We start from the raw sequence: 17,272 nt of genomic DNA, 5'->3' as shown, positions 1-17,272 counted from the left end.
TATAATTATAATAATTCAATTATAATTTTTTTTATCAATTCAATTTTAAATTTTTTTAATTGTGCAAATTCAGCTCATTTGAACAAATTTGGCCGGTCGGCCCGGCCGATATCGGCTGTCTTTTTATTTTTATTTTTTCCTTTTCTTTTTTCTGTTTCTCCTTTTCTTCTCTGGCTTCTTCTCTCCATTGTCTTTTTATTTTTTCCTTTTCTTTTCTTTTTCCTTTTTCATTTTTCATTTTTCTTCTTTGGCTTATTCTGTCCCACAGTGGCCAGCGAGCTTGTTGGCCACTGGGCGAGGCCACGAAGCCCTTGCCAGCTGCACGATTCTTGCCAAATATTGCTTATTTTTATTGAATAGACTGAATTAAATCGACAAATGGTTATTTGCCTCGAAGCCCTTACCAGCTGTACGATTCTTGCCAAATATTTGCTTATTTTTATTGAATAGACTGAATTGGCACATTTTCAATGGCTATTTGATACAAACTCTTTTCTAAAAGGAATCGATATTAACATGCTCTCTATTGATGAATGTAGCTATCTTGTCCAGCTAAATTCATCTCCACTGCTCAGCGGCCTATCCTGACTTTTACTTTTGCTAGGAGTTGTCAGATGATCCTATAATTGTGCAGTGTTTTTTGTCAAGCTCTGCCTTTGCCTTCAATTTGTCCAGCGACGTTGCAAGTTGGCGTACAGGGAAATCTATCAACCATCTCAGCCCCTAGAAACAGCTAGGTACAGACGCGTGAAAGCATACAGCTAAAGAACATCCCCCTTTTAGTATTAGCTTCAGGTGGGCATTTCACTGGTCAAGAAAGATCTAGACGTGAATACCCAGATCGGCTTCACGTGCCTTTATGAATAGCCCAAAATGCTCTCAGACACAGGAGTGCTTTCGGTTTAGTGGTCAAGCCGACCTTATCCTCTGGTTCATTTCATTCACACGAGAAAATCCAAATTCTTAATTGCGCGAAACCGTTAGCCGGCGCCTGCGGTTTTGTATACAGTTTATGAATTCCTGTCATATACCACTTTTCATAGAAACTTCGAAGTGAAACTCTACACCCTCAGGCCTCAGTTCCAAAATACATCAAGGAAAAGTAGATACCCATCCGTGCACTCTGGAGAAACCACCTCTTCCCCCCTCCCCCTTTTTTTTCCCCCATGGAAAAAAAAAAAAAAAAAAAAAGTACGACGTTTTGTGTGTGAATCTTGCATCAGATGGCTAGCGACCGCGGTTCTCGATAACCTGCGGACCCAGGTACTCGATTTGATCCATCTGTGCGTTCGCCGGCATGTCGATTTCTTCTAACCAGCCGTACCTCTCACCATCCTCCTTAGGTTGAATCGTGTCCCCATCTGGATTAAGAAGATCCCAAATAAGCATTTTGCATTTGATGATGTTTCAATGACCAAACCATCTAAATCTCAAATTCAAAGCAGAGTAATGGATGTCTCAACTTCAGAAAACATGAAAATCCTACTCAGTACCTACCAAGTTCACATATGTTAAGTACTTGATGTAAAATGAAATGCAGATTAAAGTGGGTTTCTAATAAAAGAACGCAAGTCTAGATGTGTGCATATATCATGCATGGCCTTCCAGGATATTTTCTGTATCCAGTCCATCCTTGTGTACTTTCCACGGTTCCCGAACGTTGGTTGATAATGTTTGACTTGTTGGTTAGGTAGGTACCCACACTTAAAATATAGATACCGCCCCCTTTATTGAAACATGTTCGAAATGAAAGCAGGCACGATGGCAACATTGCAAACAAGCCATAATTTAAAATGCGACGGAGTACACGTTATATCATAGTTTATTTATTATGCATCTTCCTCTTTTAGAAAACAGGTACGGCCGCAACGCATAAAGAAACAATGTGCAAGCACTATGCAGAAGTTGACGCTCACTTCTCTAAAATGCACATGACTTTGATGTTCGTTAGCTTCCACAAAGAGATCGAGCAAGGCGAAAAATTCCACTTACTTAAAGTAGCATTGGTAGTATACGGAGTATCCTTATAGTATAAGCAGTCACGGCCATCTTCTTGGGAATAAGGAGGTCCAATGACATCAAGTATTGCGCATGGTGTTATCGCTGTGAATGCATGGATATTGCCTCCTGTCGTTGGATAAAGAACAGAAGAGTTGCATGGCGCTGTGAAGACACCGTCGGCTTTCACTTGTCCCAATCTAACTGCAAGTACATTGTAATTGCTCAATGAGAATCACCACTAAATAACATCTCACGGCTGGATATGTAGCGAGAAGCAACGCACATGTGCTCATGCGAAGTATGGAAAGAGATGACTCACGTTTCGAGGACATTGTCGAGCCATTTGATACTTGCTGGGGTTCAACCCAATCGTATGATTTGATGTGCATCGACCCTAGCAAAAGTTTGCTAAAAACGGTCATTCCTGGGTGGTTGTGGAGGGGGATGACACCGGCTGAAGGAAGGAAGAACATACACAACTGCAAATAGACAGGCAAGAAAACATGTTAGATCCATCTAGTAGTTTTCTAGGAACTGAATCAAGAATTGCCTACAACAAAACTCAATGTATAAAAAGTAGGATTCCAGATGGTAAATCTTGGTAGAATGTATCAGACGATCTGGTGTTGTAATTAATTCCAAAATTAAAGAACTAGAAGTTTTTCCCTGGCAGCAAAAATCCCGGTGTCAATTACCTCGAAATTATCACATTGGTATATGGTGGTGGAGGTGACTCTGGGCGTCCCTTTGGTTTTGCTTTTAGGCTTGAAAAATTGAAGATCCTGACTCAATCCAACATCCTCTGGTCTCATATGATCTAGAGTGAAATAAAAATTACGTTAGAAAGAACCACCAATCCGCATCATGAAATACTAGACACTCCTGGTTATCTACACGCAAAATTTTCATGTTAACTTAACAGGTCAAAGTCGGTTTACGGCACTGAATTGATGGAATTTGATAATCAAGGAAACACGTAAGAATCAGATGTACATCCTGTGGAAGTTAATCTTGGATAAAGAAATTGCTAGAAGCCTAACTTTACCTAGCATGATTTAACCGTACCACTACACAACTGAAAAAAAAAAAAAAAAAGCAAAGCAAAGGAGATAAAATTCTTCTTCTTTAGTTTCTCGATCCCTACTGATATTTCCGGAACTTAAAGTTGCATCGGATCCATAAAAAATAATGTCGGCAAGAACGGCCTCGAAATCGCACAGCACAGCAAGCAAATGGAAAGGACGCTCCTTGGTTCCAGACCTATCATGTGGGGCCTAAATCAATCAATACTTCGCTCAACTACATAATTTAGAGATAAAGTCAATACGACGCCCATACAGAATATCCTTGACCCATAAACCAGTGTGCGGATGACGCACGACGTCGGCCGATCCAGAAGATAAAACGGGAAACCAGAAGACGGGTGGTCCTCCTGATTCCAGCACCTTCCCTCAGTGCCCTTTCATATTCAAATGGCAATGGCTTCCTATTTTGATATAAAGGCTCTTGATTTCACTTCGCAATTGCTAAACCGACAAGAGGGTACTTAGGTTTTATCAACAGATAGCTCCCCCATGCCCCACTAATTTAAATATCGGAGAAGACCCACCATTTAGGGAAAGTGTATTATGAATATCGATGTCTCTTTCAGGAAACTCACGACTTGATCTCGGACAACAGTTAGCTCGTCGCCAAAGCAGATTTCTTGGGTCAGATTGCGCCCAACGCGATAAGAAAAACACTGATGTACCTTTTTTCCCAGAAATAAATCATAAATTATAACCATAACTAGTAAACTAGCATCCGATGGGAGATCAATCATTTTTGGGTGTATTCTTGATTCGTTTTTGGAAGCAATGCAAGCATTCATGGTTAAAAATACCTCCTTTGCCTAAAAATTCTTGCCAAAAACCAATGCAACGTCAATCAGAACCGACTCGATTACGAACAAGGAAGAGATGGGTCGGAACAGAAGATCACTGTGCACGGACATGGCAAGATTTGGGTTGCTTACCGAGAATGTGGCAGAGTCTTTGGACGTCTTCCGGGGTAGGGACCGTGCCGGGGCCTTTGAAGACATCCTGGCAAGCGTGGAACAGATCCTGCAGGGCCATCCGGAACGGCAGGGCTCGGTGCCGCCGGATCCTCCTGTTGCACCTCTTCTTCTTGACAATCCCGTTGATGTATCCGACCTTGCTGTGATTCACGTGCCCAACCGACGTCCCGTTCATTCCCTGATCCATCAACCTCGCTCCAATCCTCATCCGCACCCGTTTCCGATAAATAACTATCGACCTCTCACAAGCAATGTCACGAGAAGTTCCAGAAAATCTTGAATTTTCGTTTCGACGCTTCAACCCAAGCCGAGATTTTTTCCGCGTCGATCAGCAGCTACCAAGCGTTGAAATCGCCGACGATACGCGGATCGAGAAGACGCCCTCCTCCAGGTGCAAGAACGACTGATCCGGAACGCGCCGGGTCGACTCGAACCAGAAACCAGGCCGAAGCCTTCGCCAAACACGTGGAGCGGCGAAGCTGAAGACAACCCAATTCGCTGAGACGAACGCACGTCGAGTCCCACCTCGCGGAGCTGATGAATGGGTACGCGTCGGATCGGACGGAGCAACAAAAGAGCAAGTAGAAAAGAGAAGCCTTTGAGATGAGATGGAAGTGGGGAGAGAGAAGGTGGCAGTAGAACAGTAAGGGGAAGAAGATGGATATATAGGGGGTGGCGGGCGGGCGGGGAGGGGAGGAGGAGGAGCAAAACCAGGGGCCATCTCGGATCAGGATGTTGGTTGCTTTCGTAGAGAGAGAGAGAGAGAGAGAGAGGAGAGAGAGGGGACACGTTAAGTTCCCCACAAAACCGGGGTGGCTTATAAGAAAACCGACTGTTTTCTTCTCAAACTTGGGGGCGCCAAGTTTACATTCCCCTCCTTTCTCTCTCTTCTTTCTCTCTCTCATGCGCATTGACCAGACCACACCGCAGGAACACCCCAAGACAACCGCAGAGGTTTCGCAATCCGCAGGAAAATAATCCCCGGTTGCTTTTTCTGCCATTATCTTGCTTCCTTATTCCTTTTTTTCATCTCGGTGGGTTCGTTTTTTCCTTTCCCACTCTCTATCCTTTTTTCGTACTATACTGCCGTTTACGGGTCAGGTCAGGTTCCATTCCCATTGACCGACTCTTAAACCCAGTTTCGTTTTTACGTCATCAGTCGGGGCGGCGTGAAAAAACAGTGTGCATCCGCCGTCCGATCCGGCTCGCGAAAACCCATGGCTTCACTCGTCCTCTGTCCTCTCCCGTTCCAACGCCTTGGCCTTTTCGTCGTCGTGGGAACTGCGCAAAGGCTGTTAATTAACGAGAAAGGAAGCGACTTTTTCTCCCCCGTTCCGGGGTTCCGCCCACGACAGAGATGGGGCCACGTCAGTGCATGCTCGACGATGATGGTGGTAGTGGTGGTCTTCTTGGTGCGTTTTGATGGAGACTAACGATTTTCGAGTCGCGTTCCCACCCCCATTTTCTTTCTCCACGGTTCTTTAGTTGCTGTCGGTCCTTTGTACTTTTAAGGATACAAAGGGTTTGGATTATTAATTAGGCAGTGCAGGTGCACACAGCACTATCTTGTCTGAGTAATATAATCGTATGATAATATTTTAATTGTCCCGTCTTTAGATATATTATGAGAAAAGTCGATATATTGAAAATTTTATTATATTTTTTGAAACTTAGGTCGATATAGATATCCTTTCAGGTCAATATATTGAAAATTTTTATTATATTTTCCGCGGTGTATACACCTTTTCATAGTGCTTTTTCAACAGAATTCTTCGAAAAAACATGTTAGATTATATTCACCGTGTTATTTTCTAGCTGCGTAGACTTTATTTATTTATTTTTTAATAAAATTTAGAGATAAGTATTCCGTAAGCCCTAAAACTTGTCACGAAAATGTATTTAAATTCTAAAACTTATCAAATTATTTCAAACGAGTCCTAAAATCGACACCGTTAACCTTTTCCGTTAAAAATGCCAACGTGACATTTTAAATAACTTTTTATTTTTCGCATGGATTTTTTAATTATTTTTTTAAATTAGATTTAAAAATTAAAAGATTAGATTTATTCATTTTATCTTATTTTCACTAAAAACTAAAAAAAGTTTAAAATTTTATTTTTTAAAAATGAATAAAAAATAATTTAAAAAATACACGTGAAAAATAAAAATTATTTAAAATGCCACGTTAGCATTTTTAATGGAAAATGCTAACGGCGTCGATTGTAGGACTCATTTGAAATAATTTGACAAGTTTTAGGACTTAAACGTACTTTTTGTAAGTTTTAGGACTGAAATGCATTTTCGTAACAAGTTTTAGGACTTCTGGAACACTTATCCCTAAAATTTACAACGTCAGCTATGGACTTTTTAGGACATTCGACTTATTGTATCAATGCGTTAATCACATCGATTCATTGATTCATTGAGACATACTGCACCCATGCATTGGATTTTGACTAACTCAACAATTGGATTTTGACTAACTCAACAATCTTATCGTTTTAGCATATATCTTTTGATTGGGAAAAATACAAAAAAAGTCATAAACATATTGCATTGATACCAATTCAATCATAAAATTTTCAATTGGATCAATTTAGTTTTAAACATTTTAATATTGGTACCAATTCAGTCCATCTTACCAATTTTGGCTGGCCGACGCTGATGTGAACGTCGGCCGATGGCCGGACGCCGATGTAACAATTTTTATAATTTTTTAATCATTTTTTCTTCTTTTTTTATTAATTTTTTCTTCTTTTTTTCTTTTTCTTTTTTGGTGGTGGCCGCGAAGCCGCCTCACCGGTGGCCTGGGAGAGGCCGGGCGAGGGCCGCGACCCTCTCTCGGCGGCGAGGGCTTCACGACCACCGCCGAAAAGAAAAGGGAAAAAGAAAAAAAAGAAAAAGAATTAATAAAAAAAATCTTTAAAATTGACACGTTAGCATCCGGCCACTGGCCGACATCCACGTCAACGCCGACCGACCAAAATTAACTGAATGAACTAAATTGATACAAATATTAAAAGGTTTATGATTAAATTAATCCAATTGAAAAGTTTATGATTGAATTTGTACCAATGCAATAGGTTTAAAACTTTTTTTTTGTACTTTTCCCTCTTTTGATTGTAACGCAACGTTACCCAACGTTACCCTCGACATCCTTTCTATGTTCCAAGTCGTGCCCATGAAAAAGCAATAGGAAACGGTGGGATTCACCATGCCACCATCAATCTTGCCATCAATCTCCCTTGAAGATTGATTATCTCACGTTTTACATTCCAAAAGAATGGATTCCCCACTTTCTTTGCTAAACTCAATTCGAGAAATCAGGTACCGTCTTATTACTGTACATCTTTTTTATGGTCCAAATCGTGCCCATGAAAAAGCAAAATGAAATGGTGGGATTCACCGTACCGCCATCAATCTTGCCATCAATCTCCCTTGAAGATTGATCATCTCACGTTTTACATTCCAAAAGAATGGATTCACCACTTTCTTTGGTAAACGCAATTCGAGAAACCAAGTACTGTCTTATTACTGTCAATTTTTTAGGCAGTGCATGGGAACGTTTCTATTCCTCTAGATTTCTGTTCTTTTATTCTTTAGAACAAAAAAAGAACAGAAATTCGTTTAGTAACACTAAATTATTTTTCCGTTCCCCGGAATAGAAAGTTAGACCAGGAATAGATTTGGAGCCGAAACGAAAAATTAAAAAAAAAAAATTGCTTCTTGTTCTTGGAACAATTTCTAGAAATAAGTTAATTTTTTTTTTTTTGTTCCTCTCTCTTCCCGCAGCCACCTCCAACTACCCGGTTATTGCCGACCGTCCGCCGCCTGCCGCCCACCCACCGACGGTCGGCGATTCGTGAGCAAGAATAAAAAGTAATAAATACAAAAAGAAATTGTTTCATACCAAACACATTTATATTCTTTTTATATTTTTATAGTATAAATTTTATGTAGTTACCAAACACATTATTTTACCAAGAAATTGTTTCCGGAATAAAAAGAAAAAAGAACTATTGTCATGCGCAGCCAGTTACCGCTGATTTTCTATACTTTTGAGAAGAAAAATGATAGGGTTTATTAATTAGCTAATACATGCAGCACCGTCTTGTTTGAATATTCTACTCAATTGATAAGGTTTTACTCGTCCCGCTTTTCAATACATCACGAGAAAAGTCGATATATCGTAAATTTTGAGATTTAGGTCGATATATACACCCTCTAATAGCACTCTTTCAATTGAATTGTTCAAAAAAGCATGTATTCTTTTCTTGTCTTGTAAACTTTGTCGCTATTTTCGGCACACTACTCTTTATCTATCTTTATATGTAGACTTTTTATGACATTCGACTAACTCGTCCCATCGCATAATGACCGAAAACAGGGTTCTTACGCTTAATCTTGAATATGATCACGTCTATTCATCGAGACGTATTGTGCCCATGCGTTGAATCTCGACCAGCTCGACGATCTTATCATTTCGGCGTTGATCTTTTAATTCCAAGCCAATGTCGCCCTCAACATCTTTTCCGTGGTCCAAGTCATGCCCGTGAAAAGCCAAAATGAAATGGTGGGATTCACCATTCCACCATAAATTTCACTTGAAGATTTGATCATCTCATGTTTCACGTTCTGTACGAGTGGGATTCATCACTTTCTTTTCTAAACCCAATTCGATTAGCACCTAGGAATTTCGAGATTACCGCCGGCCCTTGGAACCGATAGGCTGAGTTACATGTTCACATTGATTTTTGTACGGTAAAACTTTTTTAACGTCTTTTCTATGGTCCAAGTCATGCCCGTGAAAAGCCAAAATGAAATGGTGGGATTCACCATACCACCATAAATTTCACTTGAAGATTTGACCATCTCGTGTTTCACGTTCTGTACGAGTGGATTCATCACTTTCTTTTCTAAACCCAATTCGATTAGCAGCTAGGAATTTCGAGATTACCACCAGCCCTTGGAACCGATAGTCTGAGTTACATGTTCACATCAATTTTTGTATAGCACAATTTTTTTACATAGCAACGCTTCTGCAGTATAAAAATATTAGCTAGGACCTACCAATAGGCAACGCAGTTGGCGTGAGTTCTTTTTCTTATCGCCAAGGTCGAGAATTCGAACCCTCTTGTTGCATTTCCATGACTTAAGTGGGGGGTCTCATGGGTGGATTATTGGGCAAATCCCCCCGAGATTTTACGTCTAAATAGTAGCATGTGGTGAGGCTTGTCCAGAGGGTCGTGTGATCCCCGAAAGGTAATTTCCGCTGTTCTTTGATCATAAAAAAAAATTAGCTAGGAATGGTAGAAAGGCATGCAAATAGGAAATGATCGAGGGAATAATCTCAAAGGGCTTATTAAAGTGGTCTCGATAAGTCAACACTCCACTAGTTAAAATAAGGCATGAAATTATGTTAACTAACTACTCGTCATAGTTAGAATAGATATGTTAAACAGGCTAGTCATGTAAAAAATGATCCAATTTAAATTGACTAATATTTACACAATACAAATTTAATGACTCATTCCCGACTCGACTTAACCAATACTCGACTTGTTTAATCCAATCTAGAAAAATGCATACCCAAACTAAGGTGAGAACGTAGAGCGAACAAACATAAGATTGAGTGAGAGCAAGAGAGAGTGGGTGAGGTTTAGTAAGTTATAAACTTATTTAAAATTTATTTATGACTCATTTGCTAAATATAACTAATCCATATAACAATTTCGCCCATCAAATATGAGGTAAATATCCATTGCATATCACAATAATCACAATGACATGACGGGTCGCGTGCCTGCTACTCCAAATGAAGATAATAAAGCTCAGACAGTGCTCGGTACTGAGAAGCCCGACCCCTTCTCAATTCACCGGTCGCTCGTCCCTCCCGACGTGAAGATTACTAACGTAACGATACAATTTCTTTTTTGGGAATGATTAAGTTTTGGCGTTTAGGCAAGATTCTGGAGCCCGTTCGACCCGCCCGTTCACGCCAAGTCCCCGAAAGCACTACCCGCAGTTTCAAAACGAAGGGCAATAAGTGCAGCTAGGCAGTGGGATCGACACTTGCACCAACTGTTCCATGCAAAAAGTTGGATCGGAGACTTGCGAAATTCTTTGGCAAATTGGCACCCTTTTTTTTTCTCTGGGTGCAGCGCTAGCGGGTCGTGTAGGACCCGAGACGCGAGTGGTTCGGGTCCTACCACGACGCCATCCTTGGATTCCCTCCCCCTGAAATGGCAAAACTGTGCACGAACAGCATCCCCCACCGACGGACTGAGTAAAGCTTCGGATTCAATCTCTGTTGCTGATGGAGAAAGCTTGAGTAGTTGGAAAAGAATCGTTTGCTGTTTCCACGGGTGAAAGTTAGAACAATCATACGTAACAAGGGGCGCTCGTAAATCCACGTCCCTCTATAGCCCGGCAGCTTCTCCCCGGAACTGGCAAACCTCGGCTTAGGACCCATTTTTTTAAGGCAATAATGGCAGACCTTCAATTATTTAAGATTATTAGTCCTTTTGTCCCTAGATTTTTGGCCCGTCCACCGACAGCTTTTCCGCATGATCTCCACCGTTGGGACAAACACAGTTTTGTGGACAAATATCTGAAGGTTGTTTTGGAGTAGGATGAGAGTAGCTTAGTTGGCGTACGTTGTGTGGAACATTGAGATCGGTCGTTTTTCTTTTTGGACTCCTCTTCAGCTGCAAGACACCTCGTGAAGAATTTCTGAATTTTTTCACTTTTTCAAATTTTCAGATTTTCTAATTATTTTTCTCTTCTTTTCTTCATGTTAAAGGCCGCGGGGGTCGTTGGCCGAGGACTTGTGGGCCTCACTGACCACTGGATGAGAATTTGTAAGACTTCATCATTTGCAAGCCATTGCCAAGATCTGAGCAAGAATTGTGAGCCCTCACTAACTACAATTCATGACGTTGCCTAGCTTTGAAGGCCTCCCGGCCTTACCAGCCACGGCGAGGGTCACAACCCTTGTCCAACTATGAGCAAGGGCCTCCATAGCACGCCTAATGGTCGGCGAGGATCGTCGTGTCTCGGCCGGTGGCCAACGGCCCCTTTCTAGCCCTTAACAATTATAAAAAAAAAAAAATAGAAAGAAGAGAAAAATCTAATCAAAACTTTAGAAAAATTAATAAATTAAAAATTCTGAAAGTTTGCCAACATTAGTGTTGGACGTGTCTGTAGAATGGCTAATGCATACTTCATCAATTTCCAACCAAATTGGCTATAATGATTACATCAACAAATCATTGGAATGTTTAATATTAAATTGATCAAATAAGATTGAATAAATAAAAGGGTTAATATCTTAAAAAACCCTAAACTGATACACTTGTGAAAAATTTATTCAAAATTATTTTTTTTACCATGAAAAACCCCAAACTGGTACACCTGTGACAAATTTACCCCGACTAACTATAAAAAATCATAAACTGGTACATTTATGACAAATTTACCCCAAACTAATTTATTTGACCACAAAAAACCCCAAACTGGTAAATTTATGACTAATATATCCTCCGAAAAATTAGATTAATACCACAAAAATCACAAAAATTATAAACCGTGACAAACAGAGTGTAAAATCTCAAATTGATATACCGGTCAATTGTCACGTGTTATTTAACTTTATAATTTAACAACAAAATTTAACTAAAACTAACAAAGAAAAATATGTCACAAGTGTAACTGTCTTTTAGGGAAATTTGTTGAAGGTATACTAGTTTGGGGTTTTTGAAGATATTAATCCTAAATAAAAATACAATAGATTTAAGATATATATATTGGCAATTTTCCATTTTGGGAGGTGCGCAAAGAGCTTGAGCAAAGAGACTCCAAGCCCTTCGAGATCAATGGCGATGTCGAAGATATAGTCACCTTTGACATTGGGTACTACTTCGATCGATTTTCTCTAATCTTCATTGCTAGGGACCATCTTCTTAGGAGATACCCATTTTCTTTCTATTTTTCTTTATTAGCCAGAAGACGAGGTCTTGGTTCTTTAGTTCAAATATCACTTTCATCGCACCCGTCCCAATCCGGAGAAATTTGATATGTAGCCTGTCCGAACTGTGAGCCAAGTCAAAATCCCACTTGTCCCTGAGGTAAATGAGGTGACGTTAGGGCGCCAAGACTTATTAGTCCCACAAGTTGCAACCTTGACAGGCATCGTTTGAAAACAGCGTCAAAGGGCGGCACGTGCACGTGCAACTTGCCGGTCTCCGTCTCCACTAGGCTCCGATTCGACACTCCCTAACTCACTCATGATGTCGTCGTATTCAGCATAACCAGCGGCGACAAGCCACGCCCGCTATTTGCCTTTTGCTTTTCCCCATATAGGTTTCCTAGACCCTATATCTTTTCTAAAATCGAATATAATAAGATCGACTCGGACATACAGTGGGTCGTGTCTTTTGCATTGATTCTACAGATGGGTTGTCTTCGTTTTTCCTTTTGCTTTGACAAAATCCGATACATATTCTGTCTTGAAATGGAAGGTCATGGTCTTCCCAAGTTAAATTCGGCATCTATGCGGACTTCGCTCTCACGCCTCGATGCTGCCAGATTTGAGTCCAGTCATGTATATGAATAGTCTCTCCTCTAGTCATTGAAAGTAGTTTGCTCTATCGAGAGATGCACTGGCATTTAAAACCGCGAAATCAGGCCTTTGGTTGCATGACCAATTCATATGATTGATTAGCAGGGAAAGCACGGTTCCATCCTGCAGTCCTAAGAAAACTGATGAGAAACGGAGGCTGCACGGCTTTACTTGTAAGCTTTCAAGTATGGAAAGATAGAATCTAGAGATTACACACCGACAGGTCAGGAAAAAGTCTATTGGGAAGAAGACAGCTGAAAACCTGAAACAAGTATGATCCGTATAGTCAATAACAAATATTCATGAGGCAGAGGAGATATCAACATTGTCCGCAAATAATGTCTTTTCGAAATTCTCCCAATCAACAGCCGATCCTTCCGAGGCTCTGCTCCGCGTTTACCAGTGGCCAATTACCGAGTAGAAAATATTCACCTGTTTGCCCAGACTCCTGCGTCGTCTCAACTCTACCTCCAATCACTTTCCCCAGCTTCTTTTTCCTATGATGCGTCAGATGGCTGCAAGAGGCTCACGGCACTTAATTTTGTAATGTTGAAAAGCACAAGATGAAGACCATTTTGGCAGCGAGTGCTGGGCAATTGTGTAGTTTCTGTGAAAAAAAGAAAAAATGCACCACCGAAGCTGTATGTTGAGACTCCCACATTTCAATTCAACATCTTCGCTCAGTACGGAAACTATATTTGCTCTAGAAGGATCATACAAGTTTCCGCAGTACACCAAGTTATGACTGCACTTGCACCCTAAAGCATGGCCTTCTGCAACTCTCTCCCTACTTTGGTGACATCCAGATGGAAAATTTGTGCAAAGGTGAACGGAAAGCAATGGTTTGTTGTGCTTACAGATTTAAGGTCATCTCGTCCACCTCCAGAATGCAAACAGTATGACAATGGTCAAAATCATGCCTGCATATTTGATCCATCTATCACCACGGTGTCGCTTCTCAATTAGCTTCAACACGGAGTTGGAGAGTCCAACAGTGTTAAGAACATCCAGAGCTTTCCTTTGAGCTTTCTGGACCAATATAAAGTCAATATAAGAGCCAATTATATTTTGAACACAGTGGGGACAAAACAAAATAAAGCACAATAGCTTAATGTTGGGGAAGTGTAATACACATTATTACAACTTAGATAACAAGAGCTCCTTGATTTAGTGAAAGCTCACTGGAGAAACAGATCTCTCTCTCTCTCTCTCTCTCTCACACACACACACACAGAGAAACACACAAATACTTGAAACCGATGAGAACATTTAGATAACTAGAGCTCCTTGAGTTAGTGAAAACTCACTAGAGCAACAGATCTCTCTCTCTCCCCCCCCCCCTGCGCGCGCGCGCACAGTCACGCACACACACACACATCAATTGGTTTTACCTTAAATTGCTCTATATTAACGGACTCTAGAACTCTCCAACCCACGAGAGACAGACGCCAAAAACATTCACAATTGGATAGCACCCTTTGAACATGAAATGCAGGAAAGAAAAGAAAGGCACTTATAATTATTCAATATACAAAGTAACAGCTGCATGGTGCACATGCATGCAAGTGCCAGCAGAGTTGCCATATATCTGTGCATAAGGATACATGCTCAGAGATACCTTTAAGCGGTCACGTTGGTCAGAATATTTGGAGAGGATAGCTACTCCAGTTGCATAGGATTCTTCAAGCATCCGGGCTGAATTACGGGCAGACTGCATCGCTTGAGCTTCGTCATCGAAAATTCTCAGAACATGTGCAGAGTCTCCATTCTGTGACATGTCAGATGTGTTAAGAAAGTGAAGTAAGATGCAATAAGATGCAATCATAGTCACGATTATCAGCTTATGCCATAGATTAGGAATTGCATACAGCTCTTCCGAGCAACTCTGCTCTCTCTTTTGCTTCCATCATTCTTTTCTGGTTCCTCAGGAAGTGCTTATCCAAACTCTCCTTCAATGATTCAGTCTCCTCAGCTACCTGTTCCACCTTTCTGCAATAAAATCAGAGATGAAGTCAACTAGAGCAAGAACAATGTTAGAAAACAAACAGGAGATAGATGGGGACTGCTTGGGGAAACTTCAAATGCAGACACGCATCAAGTTGGTAGGTAACTTAGTAGAAAGCAAGGTGGGCAAAATTTGGCACGGTCCAAAATGAATTCATATCCCCAGTGAAGCAGTCATAATACAATTAAAAAGATCCGAAAGAGTTCATTCAACTCCATTGAGCTTTAGAAAGGATGACTTGCTGTAATAAATCGACTCAAGCTTCAATCAAGAGCAAAGTGACGGTTCACCATTCAGTCAATCAATAGTACTAGTTAGCTCGACAAGGACAATAACACAGCCATTTGATACTTCTCAACTGGTTCAAGAATCGTCCGTATTAGCACACTAAATAAACTAGATAGACCCTTGAATCTCCAGATGTCTTATCCATTTGGAAACTCCTGATCATAATTGCCGGATACAGAAATGATACTCCGCCAACTGACCAAATAACATTTATACAAAAAGCGCATCCATACAATGTATATCTCTTGCACCATAGCATCAAGAACAGCGATCACGACGAAGCACGTAGGTGAAACCAGAGCTTGTCGATCGCGGACCGGTCGAGCACAAAATTGCTCCAGGCAACGAATTCTATCGGGGCGAACTTCCCGACAGCAACAATAAGAAGTCAAATGGAAATAACGAGTTATGGCATTCAATCTCATATTGCAAGAAATCCACACTAAAGGAAGCGGCAATTGGCAGCTGATAGCCGTCGTGCAAGCAGAAAGACGACAGTCGCATTACACCCCATCAAACGACACTTCGATATCGCGATCGAAACAGCAATAAAGCAAAAGCGTCGGAAACGTCGGATTTCAGATTAGAATCGCACTCGTCACTCGTTCCTCTCCTCGCGGCGAGGGTATCATTACCTCTTCCAGAGATCGCGCTGGGACTTGGCGGCGATGGAGCGCCAGAGGCGTTCCATCTCCACGCACAGGGATTGGATCTGAGCGATGTCCCTCTTGATGGAGCTCGAGAGCTCTTGCGACTCGAGCCCTCCGCCGCCGCCGCCGCCGGAGGAGGAGGAGGAGGAGGAGGAGCACTCGAGCCGCTCCAGCCGCTCCATCCCATCCCTGGTCCTCAGCAGCGCTCGCTTCGCGCTCTGGTACAGATCCGACAGCGTGCCTCCTCCGCCGCCCGCGACCTCGAACGCCGCCGCGGCCGCCATTTCGATTCTTTCGGTTCTCCGATCGCGCTTTCGCTCGTCAGACGAACGGGACGAGATGACGATCGAGAATATATCTCTTGACCAACCGGTGACGGAAATGACTCACGCCACGTGGGCCTTCCAATGAGGTTTTGACACGTCAGCCGCCACGAATCCCCTTATGCCGCCAGGCAAATGAGAGAGAGAAATGGCTCCAGGCTCCGGCTCTGCTAATTACTTTTCCCTCCAAAAGTAAAATTTCTGAACACTAGTTAATTAAAATATTTTTTCAATTATTCCAAATAAAAACTTAAAGTATCATCATTTTTTTAAATAAAGGATAAATTTTATTTCAAATAAAAACTTAAAGTAGCTATATTAATTTCAAAAAATGGCTTAATCTCTTTAGCATTTGCATCTTTTTCTTTTTTTCTTTTTTCATTTTCCCCTACCCTCCTCCCCAATTATGGCGGAGGTCACCGGACTCCTCGCCCTCGTTGGCGAGCAACCCTCCCTAAGGTGGGCAATCCCCGATTGATTATTGACGACAATAGCTGGGGGAGAAGAGGAAAAATGAAAGGAATTTTTTTAAAAAACTACTACCAAAATCCCCATTTTCTAATGACTGAAATAGTCATTGACCAGCCAGCCAAAGGTCCTTATTTGAGATAATTTGGCTGCTTCAAATCCTTATTTAAAATAATATCAATTCCAAGCCCCTATTTAGGAAAATAATGATACTTGCAACCATTATTTGGAATTTTTCCAATATTCTTTGAGGGCAAAATTATTATTAATCAAGTTGATTGAGAAATTTGAAAAGAATTGTCAAAACAGTTTTCAAGACACTTTCCAAGAAAAAACAGTTGACATTTCAACAAAAGGGTTATGAATGCATGAAACGCAAGTCAATCCACATGTTTGTCACAATTAGCAAAATACTCAGTATCATAAAAAAAAAAAAAAAAAAATGGTATCGTATAAAGTTTTGGATATTTTCAATACTATTTTCTCAACGTATGATGCGGATTCCTCTTGAGATGAAAATCTCAAAATTTCTAGAAAGGGGATTTTGTCCATCTAAGTCGACAATTGTCATTAATGTTTCCCCTTTTTTGTAAAATAATTGTACTTCTTGCATGGTCCTATATATTGTGCTCCTAAAGCACCTCAAAAATCTCTCAAAACATCCTAACAGTCCATTAGATGGATCACTTCCTCTTCAACCTTTTCAAATTATTTTTCGATAAAGTTTTTCTTTTTCAATTTTTGTCTAGGACTAAAGTTCTCCAAATTTTGGAAGGTAACAACCGCCGCATATAGGGCCATATTGATCAGAGGCCATCCAAAAACGTCTGGCATTGCACTGAAGTACCCTCGAGTTTCATA

The 17,272-nt window shown here is 41.0% G+C and overlaps 2 protein-coding genes across 4 annotated transcripts; both read right to left on the bottom strand.

Annotated features, from left to right (window-relative positions):
* Positions 1-967: 967 nt before the first annotated feature.
* LOC104443227 (plant cysteine oxidase 1) lies at positions 968-4,814 on the bottom strand. The gene is made up of 5 exons (XM_010056566.3): positions 4,016-4,814; positions 2,697-2,818; positions 2,321-2,480; positions 1,993-2,202; positions 968-1,361 (listed from the first exon to the last, which is right to left on the bottom strand). The coding sequence occupies exons 1-5, from the start codon at positions 4,263-4,265 to the stop codon at positions 1,228-1,230; spliced, it is 876 nt and encodes a 291-aa protein (XP_010054868.2). The 5' UTR covers positions 4,266-4,814; the 3' UTR covers positions 968-1,227.
* Positions 4,815-12,832: 8,018 nt separating this feature from the next.
* On the bottom strand, positions 12,833-15,975 carry LOC104443202 (membrin-11-like). Of its 3 annotated transcripts, none has more exons than XM_010056550.3 (5): positions 15,606-15,975; positions 14,546-14,666; positions 14,296-14,445; positions 13,535-13,706; positions 12,833-13,284 (listed from the first exon to the last, which is right to left on the bottom strand). In XM_010056550.3, exons 1-4 carry the CDS (start codon positions 15,902-15,904, stop codon positions 13,545-13,547), a joined length of 732 nt encoding a protein of 243 aa, XP_010054852.2. In that variant the 5' UTR covers positions 15,905-15,975; the 3' UTR covers positions 12,833-13,284; positions 13,535-13,544. The 3 variants fall into 3 exon arrangements, with proteins under 3 accessions (XP_010054852.2, XP_010054858.2, XP_010054848.2); XM_010056556.3 differs by having other exon boundaries at positions 12,833-13,192; positions 15,606-15,974; XM_010056546.3 differs by having other exon boundaries at positions 12,833-13,706.
* Between the last annotated feature and the right edge of the window lie 1,297 nt (positions 15,976-17,272).

The sequence above is a fragment of the Eucalyptus grandis genome, chromosome 1, assembly GCF_016545825.1.
Source record: "Eucalyptus grandis isolate ANBG69807.140 chromosome 1, ASM1654582v1, whole genome shotgun sequence".
NCBI lineage: Eukaryota > Viridiplantae > Streptophyta > Magnoliopsida > Myrtales > Myrtaceae > Eucalyptus > Eucalyptus grandis.
Note: the sequence above shows the minus strand (reverse complement) of the source record. Positions and strands in the feature narration are given on the sequence as shown.